Source organism: Amblyomma americanum, chromosome 7 (genome assembly GCF_052857255.1).
Source record: "Amblyomma americanum isolate KBUSLIRL-KWMA chromosome 7, ASM5285725v1, whole genome shotgun sequence".
NCBI classification, from domain to species: Eukaryota; Metazoa; Arthropoda; class Arachnida; order Ixodida; family Ixodidae; genus Amblyomma; species Amblyomma americanum.
Window position 1 is genome coordinate 104658715 of NC_135503.1, and position 14928 is coordinate 104673642.

At 46.0% G+C, this 14928-nt stretch overlaps 1 protein-coding gene across 1 annotated transcript in view; it reads left to right on the top strand.

The window, feature by feature from the left end:
- Positions 1–4593: 4593 nt before the first annotated feature.
- The window catches only part of LOC144097979 (uncharacterized), a 30126-nt gene continuing 19791 nt past the window's right edge, over positions 4594–14928 (top strand). The window contains exons 1-3 of the mRNA XM_077630563.1: positions 4594–4638; positions 5559–5723; positions 6492–6553. Of these exons, the coding sequence (XP_077486689.1) occupies positions 5572–5723; positions 6492–6553 (214 nt within the window). The 5' untranslated portion in view covers positions 4594–4638; positions 5559–5571. The remainder of the gene's footprint in view (positions 4639–5558; positions 5724–6491; positions 6554–14928) is intronic.

Below are 14928 nucleotides of genomic sequence, written 5' to 3' on the forward strand. Positions count from 1 at the left end.
GAAGGTAAAACAATTTAGTTGCGATTCCGGTTCCTCGAGATTGTGGAGCTAATCCCACGGCAAGGCCACCAATTCTTTGTGCTAAGAGCGACGCGAGCATCATTGTGTAACGCGAGTACATTCATCTTCACATCTATGTAAACAAACCTTCACTCCAGCACTTAACAAGCAATTTGTCGCGCCAAAAAATATCTAGTGGTCGACGGAATCCAAGGAAAGACTCAGAGACGCAACATTTCATAAATATCTTGCTTTACTTAGGTTTATTATCTGTTTTTGTTCGCCTCTTTTTTTGGAACAAGTGCACTTCAACGCTGCGTATTTCAATCACGTATAACCTTGTGCCAATTACAGAAACTCCGCATCGCATCTATTTAGCCCTTGAAAGGGATAAAAGTTGGATGGTCATTTGTTGCTAACCGTACCGCCACAGTACGAGTCCTGCTGTCAGCATAATGAGCGCTTGCTTTGGAGGTCGCAAGTGCGAAAGCGACCGCATTTTTAATGACTCGAGTAAAGCAAGAAACGAACTGTCTTATGTACTCTAACCCATTGAGGCGCATTCAAAGGCACTTTCATTTTCAGCAATCGCCTTCTTCAGCCACCCGTTTTACGCAAGAAAGAAGACCCTCTCGACGAGCGGTTAACAATCGAAGCTCGTTAGTCTTCACGCATTGTGCGCTGCGCCGTCCGCATCGCCGTTTCTTTCATTTGGAGACGCTTCCTCGTCGAAGTCCTTTATTTAGGTCGGCCAATTAAGGCCCGGTTGGGCGAAAGGGAGAGCTCTGCGAACACTGCGCTTTACCACCTCCCCGTACGGGCCTTAAGGGGGACATAAAATAACAATAAACTGCCGCATGTGCGCATGCGCACATATACAGTCACGCACGCACACACGCGCGCACAAGCCCACAAACGGAACCCTATTACAGCTCCTTTCTCGGGGAGCACAAAGAGCTTCTCCTGTTTCACGGACACGGCGGCGGTCTAAGGAAGCCACCCACGCACGCTAAGACGTGAGTGCCGCACCATCGTAGTCCCGGGCACCGTTCGCTCGTCCTTAGCGCCATTAATTAGGCGTGATTCACCCAACGCACGTAGCTAGCGACGCGCTCCGGCAGAATCGGCGCTCGCGGCGCCACCGTACCCGTCACCTCAACCCACGGAAGGGAGCGGGTCGTAGGAGGACATAGCCAGTGCAAGAGACGCTGCGATGCACTGCGCCCCTCCACACCCCCTCACCCCGCTTCCCGTGACCCCGCACAGTTACGGCGGGCGCCGTTTTTGTCTCTTTCATGTAGATGATTGGAGGCGCAAGCGGGGCCGCTTCGTGCCAAGGTTGTTCCGGCCTTGTTCCATCCTTTTTACTGCCACGCAGAACTTCTGGTTTTCTTGCTGTTCCCCTGCGTGCACGAACACCGGTCGGCAGTGAAACGAGGTGCCGTCGGGCGTGTGCTAGCTCGCGTGCCGGCGTTACGCGACACCTGAAGGGCACGTGAGGTCCGGGAAGATGCATTTTTGGTCGCAGGACCTTGTGTGTGACTAGTCGAAAGACAATGGCGATGCTGTGTGCAGGGAAAGACACCAAAGAGCTCGAGGCCCGAAGTATTTAATGGGATTAACCTTGCCCATTATGGAAATGTATATGGCAATCAATTTGCGGTCAGGGCTTCTACCGCCAACAGTGTACACGCATAATCACGTAGAAAGAGCTGTGCGTTACACGTGATGGCGTGCCATCAGAGAAGAGGTGAAAGGCGGTGCCGCTCTTTTCGGTAGCACCTTCTAACAATAGAGAACTTGAAGGAATAAAGATCCCCACGGAGTCTGACGTGGTCATGGCATGGTCCCAATAAAATAGTAAATCATCTGACCGAGCATCCATCCTCTACTGCTAAGTGTAATGACAAAGCGAGTGGCATTTTCTGAGCGCATGCGGCGGATTATGGCTGAAAGCTTTACTCTCCCTACCTCACTTGTGGCCCGACTCACCTGTTGAAATGTCACTGACACATTTTGATACGACATTTAGATACTAATGGTGCTGCTTATAAATGTTATCTGCAAGATAAAAAATAATAGCGATTGTCGAAGATCAGACAAACAGGCTTGTCGGCACTCCTGTTCCTCGCACCTGTTCAGTAATCGCAGTTTTCCCTCTTGTAAGAAATTATAAGCAAGTTTGTGGCAGGTGTGTGATGAGAACAGCTTGAGTTGATCTTAAATGGGATTGCATGTGAGTATTATTATCGCTGAACTGCTTGCAACAATTTATATCCGTGAAGTGCGTATGCTTCAGTTAGTATTTAGACACTTGTCGTATTTCGGAACTCTTTCTTTTTTCTGAGCTCCTTAAGCAAAACTAGAAGCAGTCTATTTATTATATTATCAGTTACCTGAAGTCTACGAGGACATCATTTTTGATCGGTCAGATTATAACTAGCGCTTAATGTTTTCGGTGAAATAGATATACGCCAAGTTATTGTTATGAGAAACCCGGTTTCAACCCAGGTAGCATTGCGCGCAGAATTCTCTAAAATTGATAACAAAATAACAGCATTTTGCACAGGCGAAAACTTCATCGCGACGCGGCACACATGCACGAGGAATGCGATGAGTACAGCGGTTGGGGGGAGGGAGGAAGGGAGGATATGTTACCTCGGGCCTTCCACAGCGCAGAAGCGGGTACACTGTGCCTGTGTTAAGGTATACATGCCTAAGTGCTTTAGCCCCAGAGTGATGTTTACAATAGCTGCGGTAACAAAGCCGAATAATGGAGCACCGGATACTATATACTGTGCTTGTACGGCCAAATGATATTGAATGATTCATGGATAGGAACCGGTTCTGCGTCCTTTTCATTCTAATGCCGCGTCATGCCGCACGGCATGACACGGAATTAAAATGAAAATGCAGGGACATTCTCAAGTGCAAATCTTGGTGAGTATATTCCTGACTGTGTAAACGATAGGAGCGGAAATGCAGGTACTAAGTCGCCGAAAGATAACGGGAACAATCAAGCCTGTGCTATGCTCGGTTCGCTTGTGTACAGCTTTTCATGTCTTTGCTTTGAGGTTCGACTGCAGGAAAGATATGAGCAATTTCTGCGGTGATCAACCCATCGGCACCGCATTGGGGCTCTCAAGCGATATTGTGCTTTGAAGTAGGAGCCGATGTGCGAAGTTAAAACGCGGCAAAATAACACATAACTCCAAAGTTTCCGTGGTGAATAAAATATGGCACTTTAAAAAATATTACCTGGCCCGAGAGGCACGACGAATAGAGCCTCTGTAAACATGAAATTGCAGTCATAACACCATTGCATTTTAATCGCATACTGCGCTGATATCCGCTCCGGGCATGCAGCGAGAAAAATTGAGCGTCTCCAGCACGAATGAAGAAACAGCAAAATATAATTAACCCAGCTTTGCAGAAAAATGAACATTACCTGCGCCTGCCTGACAGACCAAACAACCCTAATATCTGTATCTGGGGTGAGTTGGCCGCACTCTGCAATCAACGTACGAGGAACACAAAACTTGCGCATGCATCGAACTCGACGCGCGGTCAAGTCATCGCTAATGTTTCGTGTGAGCACAATAAATGAGATACTGTCGTGCGCGGCGAAGCTGGTTTACGCGTGGTCGTTTGTGGGTGCGTGTCTAGAACAGGAAGCACTTTAATCATAGCTCGCTCCGAAATGAATGCGCGCTGCTTGAAAATAACAGTTAGCTTGTATTGGTAAGTGGCAGGGTACTCCATCATTAGGTCAGTAGGGATATATACCTTTCAGCCTTGGACAACTCACATCTGGGCCTTGCAAGTACTGAAACTATGTTTTTTGCCATTTAATTTCCAAACTGCCCGCTAACGTAAGTTTTCTGCATTTAAAAATACCTGATCACGATGCGCCTGAAAACAACATGAAACAGGAAACCAACGCGAAGAAGAAGTGGAACCTTTAACATCCGTTCGTATAAAACCAGGCTGTGTGAGGTATCATTGACGTGGTTGTGGGGCAAACTGGGGCAGGATTCCCAGTTTAAATTTATATCTATGCAGATGTGGGTGGACACCGGCAAACCTATGTGACTCATGCGAGGAAGCTGAACGTGCAGACCCTTTTCTCCTCTCCTGTCCAAAGTTCTCACTTGAGAGGAATATTTATCTAGAGGTCCCTCTCTCCAGGTTAGGGCACCCGTTATCTCTGCCAATGTTATTATCGTTCGGTGCGAGCGCCAAAGGATTTGCATTGTGTTCAGTTTGTGGGATTCTCCATGATTACATAATTGCAGCTAGTAGGCTGATTTGCTAACTCTAAAAATTTTCGAGCTCTGATTCTTTCACCAAAGTGCTGTTTATCTTACTTTAAATATTCTTCTGTCGTTTTTCATGGATACATTTTTCTAAATTCACTCTTGGCGCTAATATTTTGCCGTAATCGTCTATGGAAATTTCCTTGTTTAGGCCACTACACCTTGGCCAATCCCTTCATGTTGGTGCGTGCATTGTCTTAAGAGGAAGAAGATGAAAAAGGCAAGGCCACGTGGGTATGTGCCATATTACTTGAGGAGAAGAAGAAGAAGAAGAGGCAGGCACTTATTCTCTCTTCCGTTCTGTCAACCAGAAACCGGTTTCGTAAGTAATTTCCCTCTTTCTGCGCCTTATTCGTGCTGTGATTCCTTGTCTCTAGCGTACCGAAAGCTGTGCTTTGCTAAATAAAGCCTGTGCGAGAGGGTAAAGTCTTTTGCTTTGCGGTGTTAGGATAACTTAGAAAGCTGTGCAGTGGAATGTTACACCATTCTGTTCAATGTTTTCATAAGACTATCTAAAAATATTCCAGAGTTGCCTTACAAGAAAGCAGGACTTGAGAGCCTTGATAGCGATGTAAAATTGCCTCAGGCTCTATGAAGCTCATGAGCTCCAGCATGGCCACAAAACCACCATCGCGTATTTTGGCAAGCAGTTAAAGATCATTTGCGCAGTCAACTGTTAACTTCTGGTGCAGGTCCTACGTGTCGCGCTCTTGTGCTTGAATGATCGTGCTCAGAAACCCAGTCACTAGCAATAAATAGTGAACTGTAAATCTGTACATGGTTGGCTGCACTTGTGCCGACAGGACGCACTGCAATAAAGACACTGGTTTCACTGTGCCTTCCTTGTCGTGGCTTCCCGTATTTCTTACACATATAGGACGAGATTACCGTGCCGGCAGCCGGCAACATATCCCACAGGAAATTTTGTCTCCAGTTTGACGCTATTGGTTGATTCCAGTCTCATCGCGGCACTAAGCCAATAAATCGGCACTGCCAGAATCTCAGAATGCTACCTAAAGCCGACACGTTGTTGCCAGGATAAACTAATATTTATTTGTCCTGTTTTCTTTTCCATTTATACCAACAATAAATCTTCAAAGCGGGGGGGGGGGGGGGGGGCGACTTTGCGTTTTACGTGACTACAGCGAGACTGCCAATCAACATTTTCGACAACCTAACCCTACAACTATTCTACTGAATGCCGGCACAGTAGCCACTCCTATACATATATGGTCTACGCAGGAGACCACGACCGATGCAGCTGAGCGGTCTTCATAGGGTGGCTGCGGTTGGCCTCCTCCTCTCCGTGATACCTCCACGCATGGCTCAAGCGCAAGAAGGCACACCTTTGGGGGAGGAGGAAGGCTACGATCATTCACCGTGGCTATACGCCCAGCAAAACATTAGGTGCGCCCTCTGTGATTACACTCGCGGGTTTGAAAAGCATGCTCGCTCAACTAAGTACATTATGATTTCTCTCGGTTCTTTGTTTTTTTTAGAACGGAAATTTCGGAGCGTGACTTGTAATATGCCATTAGAAGAAGCCCTCAGATATTTAAAAGCAGGTTTTCACAGCACTTCTATCGGATCACAAACGCGGGTTTTTTTGGCTGCATCTTATGACGATGATTGAGTCAGAAGAGCCAATCAGACGGGAAACTGCGGAGAGGCCCATTCTGTGATAATTTAATTCTCCCGTCTGTCCGCAAGGCTTCGCATGGCCTGGGGAATACGGTTGACTCTAAATTTCTCACTTGCGCACTGTTTTCACGTGTTGCAATACTGAAAAGCTTAAAGGACCTGTCAAAGAAGCATCCATAATAATCCGTACCCTTCCAGGCGGAAAAGAGACATCAGCAACACCTTTTTCCCGCACTTGAAAGCGTGTGCATCGTGCGCACAATCCAGGGCAATGTTAGATCGCGCAATCTAAGGTGGGGCTCAATAGCAGGAAGAAGGTGCCCTGTAGTTGATGTATGGATGCAAATAAGTCGATGGTGCCAGGTATCTAGTATACGACTTCTTCTCAAATTTGGTGGGCAGAAGAACAGCCGAGAGTACATCTATCTGATCTTGGTGTAAGCATTCTTTGAATAACACGCCGCAACATTCGCTCGCTAACTAAAGGGGAAGTGTATCTTTGCTAATGCAATGCCATGCTCATTTTCTATGAAGGGCGACCACGACCTCTTCAGGAGGAAAGCCAACCAATCCGGACGTCATTCCCGGGGACGGTGGTGAGTAGAGTTTCAATGATTCGAAACAAGAGAAATTTTGCACGCGTTTGTCATCCTATAACAGTGTGCTGGGCATAGCTTCTGTGACGAAAAAGAAAGAGGTGCAAAAGTTTCCACTTCATGGTGCCAAGGAAAATGTCCTAGAACCAGTATTCGATTCTCTTCGTGATTACACCATTTCATCAGGAAGATTCCTTTGTTATGTTTTTCGAAATGATTTACTTTTAACTAAGACTTTAACAATGGATACAACTTAATTACGTCATGGTGTTTCTCCTGTTTGAAATTGCAACGAACCTTGGCCAATCCCCTACTTTGGGTATGTGCCATTCTACCAGAGGCCAACCACAACAACAAAGACAGCAAACTGGCGCTTAGGAGGCGAAATAGAGTCGTGGTCACTGTAGCTGATTGTACTGTTGCATTAAAATATCAGCATGTAACACTAGCAGACTTCCTTGTAAAACATTCTTTTCGCTCAACCATCAAAATTTCACTTTTAACGATAATTACTGTGAGTGATGGTAAAGCAGACTGACTTTGTCTACCTCGTTTTGCGAAGCGATGGCAGCATGATGAGTGTGCAAAAAGGCTTTTCGTCCTCGCCTTCCGTCATTGGTCTGAACGTTAGGGTGATTTCTACTAAATAATTATTACTTTCTCTTTAAATGACATAAGCTCACCGAATTTATAGTTATTGCGTTTTGCCTGTCTTCCCCCTGCTAATAATATCTCGCACGAGGAGAGAAAAAATGAGTTATATGCACAAGTTTCAGTAAAAGCCGCTACTTCTCACACCGCCAGAACATCAGGTAATACTTCAGGTATTTTTGTACTCTCGTGTTTATCGCAGCAGCGGTACCTCTGTGGTTATGGTGCTCCGCTACTGACCCAAAAGACGCGGCGATCGCATTTCCACGGAGGCGAATTGCTAGAGGCACGTGTACTGTGCGATGTCATTGCACGTTAAGGAACCCCAGTGGTCAAAATTTACCTGAGCCCTCCACTACGGAGTCCCTCATAGCGTGAGTCACTTTGGTACGTTAAACCCCAAAAGCCAATAAGCCTCAGGCTTACAACGGATTCGCCGTGTAAAATTGCGTGTACGAAACGTCTGAAACGGCCTACGAATTAGTATCACAGAAGCATATTTCCGACCTTTTCACTATACAGCGGTGTGAAGATCTGGCAGGCTTCTTTATTGTACCAGCACCCCGTCCCCGTTCTCTAGTTTGCTCAAAAGGGGTGGATCGCCTCCACTTGTATGGATCTGTACAAATCGCGTGCAGTTATAGCAAGGCGCCTTAATGGTTTAACAAAGTTGTCTGCTGGTTTAGTTGTTGTCACGAAGTGGTGACTGTAGTCCGGAGAGCAGAAAGGCAGCGAAAATGGCGTCTAAACAAAACTCTTTATTTGGGTTGACTTGCGCCCACAATGGACTGAATCACTCGGCGGCGGCGTAGCAAAAAGCGTGCTGGGCGGTTGTCCAACAGAATGCCCACCGTTGTCGACCGTACTCAATTTAAAGCTGATAGCGAACTTTCGAGATCAAGCGTGCAAAGTTACTAGAACATTCTGAAACAAACTAGAATTTACTCTGCCTGAATGCGATCAATCGAGATAAATCTGGTCGCGTCTTTCATCGCCAACAAAGCGATAAAGAGGCGTCGCGGCAGCTTTGAAGAATGAATAAACACTGCAAAGATTCACGGCATTACTCCCTTCTCAAAGAAGCATCGACCCGATGCATTAAAACAAATAATGCGACTATCAAGAAACAAAACGGATCGTGCGAAAATAAACGCACTGTCGAAACACAGCCTGCCTCAGCGCGTATATTAGGGCTTCAGACGGACGACATGGCCAACTTCAGGTCGTACGCGGCGTCGCTGGGATGCAGTCATTGCGTCAAGGATGACTTCATAATCCAGTTCACCCAGCCGACGAAGGACCTTCCACGGGCCGAAATGGCGGCACAAAAGCTTTTCACTCAATCCACGGCGGCGAATGGGCATACACACCCAGACTTGGTCTCCTGGCTTGTATTCCGCGCTGCCTCTTCGTAGGCAGTTGGCGGCAGTATAGCATCCTTGATTTTGAAAGCGCTCGGAAAGGCAATTGTCTTACCGAGCACTTTATAAATTTAGGACGCATTAATGGTGGTGGCGGTGGTGGAAAAACTATTATTCAGAGGTAGTGTGGGTGTACATAGGAGTAAGGGAGATTGCAGGAGGCAGATGGGCCCTCAAGGTCGCGCCAGGTGGCCGTGGGGCGGCTTGGTCCGCGACATTATCAGCCGACATCGATGCAGGGCGTATTCCGGAAGATTTAGCTACAAATGCAGCAGTTCGAATCTGTGGCATGTGTCCCTGGTATTCTCAATCGCTCTACAGTAACGCAGAACACATGAGCACAGAACTCAAAAAAAGAAAGCGTGTATGGGATGAACTAGAAAGAGCTGAAACACTACACGGAAACTATAGCAGTAAACCAGAACCTATCCTCTGCTTGAAGCTAATTTTCGTTGTACATTTTGGCAGGCTAGTCGTTTAAGCACCCTGTATCGAACAGAGCGAACATAGGCAAACACAGAAAAACTTCTTTTAATACTTGTTATACAAAGCATGCCCTCACCTCAGAACAGGTTCGAACCGTGAATGTCAGCAGGGAGCAGCCAGAGCAGAGCTGCTCATCTTACGTCTCATAGTCGTCACTGTCTCAAGCACTGACCACACCAACGGCATTCCTTTCAAACGCTCTATTAACGCGAGAGCAGAGATGGGCATCCTCACGAGCGCGAACCCTCCTGAGGGCGTCCTCACCCTCACCTCATGAGGATTTCACTCGGTGAGGTCAAGGTGAGGGAGGATGGGCGGATGAAAATTTGCTGAGGACGACGGTGAGGTAGAAAAGAGATGATGAGGTTAGGGCGAGGGAGGGAAGACATCATGAGGTGAGGGTGAGGGAGGGAACACATGATGAGGTGAGAGTGAGGGAGGGCAGAAATTACTTCTTGAGGGCGAGGTTGGTGGCCCGAACCGTACTCCGGGCTAACGCTTTTGTCTGTGCCGCTCGTTATGAGTTTCCATTTTAAAGCGGTACATCTTAGGGTGAAGATCCCAGGGAAGACGTAGTTTCTGCACTCTAGAGGTACACAAGGCTAACATGAAACGCGGGTGCAGCACACCTTCTCCGTCACCGTGATGTTCTACACCCCCGAAAAAGCGCTCTTCTAAATCGAAAACCTTTTTTTTTAATTGCGCAAAGTATTCGGTGAAACACCCTGTATATGCGATAAGAAGGAGCCGCTGGCCGGGCCGTGCGGGCGGCGGGCAGTCCAACGGGAACCATGGTACCGCAGTCAACATTTTCATTATCAGCACCAAGTCGATCGGATGATGAGAGTGTAGAGTAAAACACGTAGAATTTATACCTAATAAGGCTCTTGATTTCCCAAGTTCCATGCCTTCTTTGCCGGAACGAAGTCTGATTTCAGATCAGCGAGGTTTCACAGAATTGGCTGCAGCGCAAAAAATGCTCTTGCCAAATTCCACTGTCAAATCAAAGAATGTTGGCGGCGTTGGTGTGTAATTTTTTTATTCACGCTGTGAGTAGTTCAGTAATCATATCTTCTTTCTATATTCTATTTTTTCTGGAACATTCGGCATAGGAAAGCGGTCTCGCACTGTGGTGGGCAAAAGCAACCACTGTGGCGTTACCATGAAAATAAAGCGGCACCTTAACCATCTTGGTCTGAATCATCGCTTGCTCCGCCTTGCATTGTACGATGCGCTAAAAAAGAAAAAGTTGTACTGCTCTCCGAATAACATCATAAATTTCCCGGTTTATTGCTGTCCCTAGTAAGACCTGTGAGTGCGTAATCGCGCGCCTGATTTTATGAACCGATTTTATTTGCAGGCATGGTAGGCAAACAACAGTCGCCGTTTGAGTAAGGCGTAGACGTACAAGCAAAAAAATCATGAGTGGTTTTGCGTGGGGTTAACCATGAATTATCGTGAGCTAGCCCCGTTAGTCCTGTTCTTGATGGTTTATCTTGACTTTCTATGTTGTTGCTTGGCCTGAACATGATTAATTTGGTTGATATCTCTTATGATAAATGTTTCCATGTTATTGCATCATTTTAGACTTGTACTGCGGTAGAATTGGTCATGCTCTATAATCACAGATGCCTGGGAGTCCTGCATTCGCTCCAGGCGCAGAGGTGCAGCGGTTAAGCTACGTGCCACTGCCCTGCGATGGCAGGTGCTGCCATCGCTGGGGATTGTGAGACCTATGTTTTTCCTGAGGAATCTCTTGCGACTATTCATTAAATTGAACTGCCACGGTGGGCAGTTTGCTCACAATCCGATGGGCTGCATGTGATGACGTCACAACGTCACGTGACCAAGGTGACCCACCTTTTAAAAGCAGGCTTCGGACAGAGTCTATTTCGTGCTTAGCACTTATTGCAACTATCGTGGTAAACACTACTGAATTGTTTTCTAAATACTCTTGGCATACATTAGTTTTTGTACACAGACACAACAACGCCCTGACTGATTTTAGCACTCCATTTTAGCACAGTAGGCATGACAGCAGCAAACGAGGCAGTATGCTAAGCAATCCTTTTTGCTTTCCTATCCAGGTTAGTGATTTCAAACCACTTTTCGGCGGATTGGAAGCACTAGAGCACTAAAAATGGCAACCACAGGAGTTTTTCACTCCAGGTTCGGGCATTTAGTAATTACTATTATTCAGCCTAAGTTCTGCATTTTAGCGAACCGTTTTATTTTCAAGTGACCTCAATAATGTTTTATTTTAAGCGACCGCATAAGAGCCTCACTGCAGCGGAAAGCCGGCACCGCACCGAGGGAAGACACTAAAGAAATAAAGATTTTAAAGTTGGGGGAGCGGGATCTGAACTCGCGGTGGCACTAAAAAATGACTTCCGCTGGCCGCTACTTCAGGCTACTTCGCCGTCGCCAAAGCTGTTTTTTTCTTGAGTATGACATTTATAAGACGAAAAATATATTCTAGTTACATGAACTAAATTATTTACAAAGCTTTTAGAATACGCCACGAAACACATCGGAAAAAGATACAGCAACAGAGCAGTAGACGTGAAGCAAGGCTGAGCGCATCACCAAGAAGGAATGCCACTCCGGTTTTAAGTCGGTCGGTTAATACACTTCTCTAATTTGAAGAATCAGTTGGGAAAAATCCAAACATCCTGCCTGTACGAACTGTCAAGCTTTCGTGCTGTTCTTCCATTGTCATCGTCTTCGTCACGTAGCCGCGTTCACTACAGTTGTTGAAAGTGCCAGATCCTCATGCTGTAGTCTTAATCATCTTTCATCCGTGCGCGTGGAAGCGTCATCAGGCGCGCATGTAGAAAATCGCATGAAACGGCGGAAGATTAGAAGCAGCGAAATTAAGAAGACCCAGTGCAATCGCAATGTCATGGGACAATGGTAATTAAGCGACCTACAAAATTTCCTTGTTCTGAGTCTATTCTGTGCTTAGCACTTATTGCAACTATCGTGGTAAACGCTACTGAATTGTTTTCTTCTCTTGGCGTACATTAATTTTTGTACACAGACGCAACAACGTGCTGACTGATTTTAGCACTCCATTTTAGCACAGTAGGCATGACAGCAGCAAACGAGGCAGTATGCTAAGCAATCCTTTCTCTTTGCTTTCCTATCCAGGTTAGTGATTTCAAATCTGTACATTGCTACAGGAGTGACGATCGCTTTCTAGTGCTGCTGCCCTGCTGACTGTGTGTACAGCATTTCTTTTTTTGCTCGACTGCATTATCAAAAGATTATGGTCTTGTGGCGGTGCTGAAACAAATGCTGGCCCGATTGAAGAAAAAAATTGGCAGTGGTTTACCTATGGTTAAACCAGGAGTGACGCGATAGCTGCAGCTGGCCGAATGAAACCTGGTCACGTGACGAACCACGTGATCAGCCACGGCGCCGCGCCACCGACAGCTGCTCCCCATCACGTTGCCAACCACGTGACAGCGTGGCGGCGCAGCCACAGGGTGGCGGCGCGCCGCAACGCTGAAGGCTCGAAACGCTAGCGTAATGTAGCTATCGCTACAAAATCACCTGTGTCGACATTTCTTTCCAGTATTGTTTAAAAATCTGTTGTGTATGCTTATTTTCCAAAATTTTCAAGCTACGTTATTCTACTTTCCCCTTGTGTTCATTGCCTGTGTTATTGCTTTGTGTTTACTTATCTGTGTCCCACCCTGCTAAAATTCCCAGTGGGGATTGCAGTATAAACAAAATAAATATAGATAACGATGAAATGCTATAAGGGGAGGGCACATGTATGCATGCAGTGCGTGCCAGCTAAGTAAAGCCAGAGTGATATTTTAGGGCCCAATTCGTAACTGTCTCGGCTCTGTTTCACGTATCAGCTCAAACAGCTCACACACACGTACCCGCACACACACAACAGTCTAAGCATCTAGCCTCTCGTTCAACAGAGCCTTGAGGGCTTCTCTTGTATGTTTATTACTCAGTAATATCGCCAGAAGTTGGAGACTAGAAAATATAACGCCAATCTTAAAATGACTGTTAGTGAGGGTGAGGGGGGCCATGGATTCAAAAGTGAGGGTTAGGGAGGAAAAGTAAAAATGAGGGCATTTGCCCACCTCCGCGCGAGAGTGTTAATGGCCCCGTTCAGCAGAAAAACCGACGTCGTGCACTCTAAACACAAAAAAAGCTATATGGGAGTAATAAGAGAGTAAGCTTCCCTCTTGCGCACTCCTTTTTTGGGGAGAGGATATGCTGTCCAAGCAATGGGGTGGATTTCTATCAATAAAAATAGGGAATACTTACGGTTTGCAACGGGAACTGTATTCCTGCTTCAAAACACGCGAAGTTCTAGCAGTTACGAAAGTTTCAGCCGAGGTTTAAACTTCTTCTATTTGCTCACCTCAAAAACCACCGGTGCCGCGTTTAAAAGCCTCCTCCCATATTGCTAACTGCATTAAGTTACTATGCTTTGCAGTGGAAATATGCCTTCGTTGCCAGCAGTAACCATTACGTATATTTAGGGATCAAAATCTACTTCGGAACTTGAGGCAACAAACCCTGCTTGTAAAAGGGAGTGTGCTAGATGACAACTTACTCCATTTTTACTCCCCTATAGGCACAGTCGTGTTTAGTTTGTAGTAGTGCACGGTGCCTAGAGAAATAAAGAAAGGATGAACTGGTCGAGAGGGCTGTGGCGTCGCAATCCCAAGACTTTGCGTCGGGAATTCACCCCCCCCCCCCCCCCCCCCACAACGAATCACACAGTGCAATAGTGGTGACGTCACATCAGAATTCCTCATTGGGCGACAGAGTCGTGGCGTCTTTCCGCCACCGTTACGTGTGCCTCTGAAGAAATAAAAGCAATTGCGCTGAAAAGAAAAACGACCGAGCCGGCACCCGAACCGCTGCACCGCGGTTCGTGACCTGGGCGCGCTAACCTTCGATCATTGAAAACGTACGTTAGAAAATAAAAATAAAAATGAACAAAAGTATATAAAATCTCCATCTCTGCAAAGTTATATGCAAAAAGGGCTCCAGGCAGCTGAAGGGGCCCATTACCGCTAACGCGTCATACCTTAAGGCGGGGCTTAAGTGCCGCCAGAATTTCGAGTTTCTAACTGCCGCTGTATTTAATACATTCGGAGTTTTCGTGAAATGCAGTCGAACATAGGCGCGAGAAGTTGATGACATAGAAATGGAAAAGCACGGGACGGCGTAATTAATGAATATATTATAAAGGAAATATATTACAGGGTGGTAAATTCCTTTGAGCAATCTGCCATTTATGAATGGCTTTACCAAAAATAACAAGCGAAAATAAAATATATCGTGTCCCGTGGCGAAACTAACTTTAATTGTTAATTATTTTCGCTCCCAAATATAGCAAAAAGAAGAGTCGATTTAGAACCACTTCCCCCAAATCCAACCTTTTTTTAACGCCGAATATTTGAAAAAAATAATGAAAGTCGAAAACCATGGGCCCTACCAAAATTTCTGCGTGACTCTAGTAACCAGTGCATGAACGTCAATAATCCGCCGCTCTCTTAATCATCATCATGACTAGTGAATTTAGCCCTTACAAAAATGTTCTATAGACAGTCTATAGGCTTCCTATAGACTCTATTGCCTTTCTATAGATATTTATTTTTGTCTATTCATCATCTATAGACTCTCTATAGACAACAGTCTATTAAAAGTGTGTGGCCAAAAATGTATACATTGTCTATAAATTGTCTATAGGATTTGTACTGCCTATGCACTGTTTTGTAGGTTTGTCGATATTTATAGACATTAGTCTATGCACAGTCCATAGACTGCCTAAAGAAA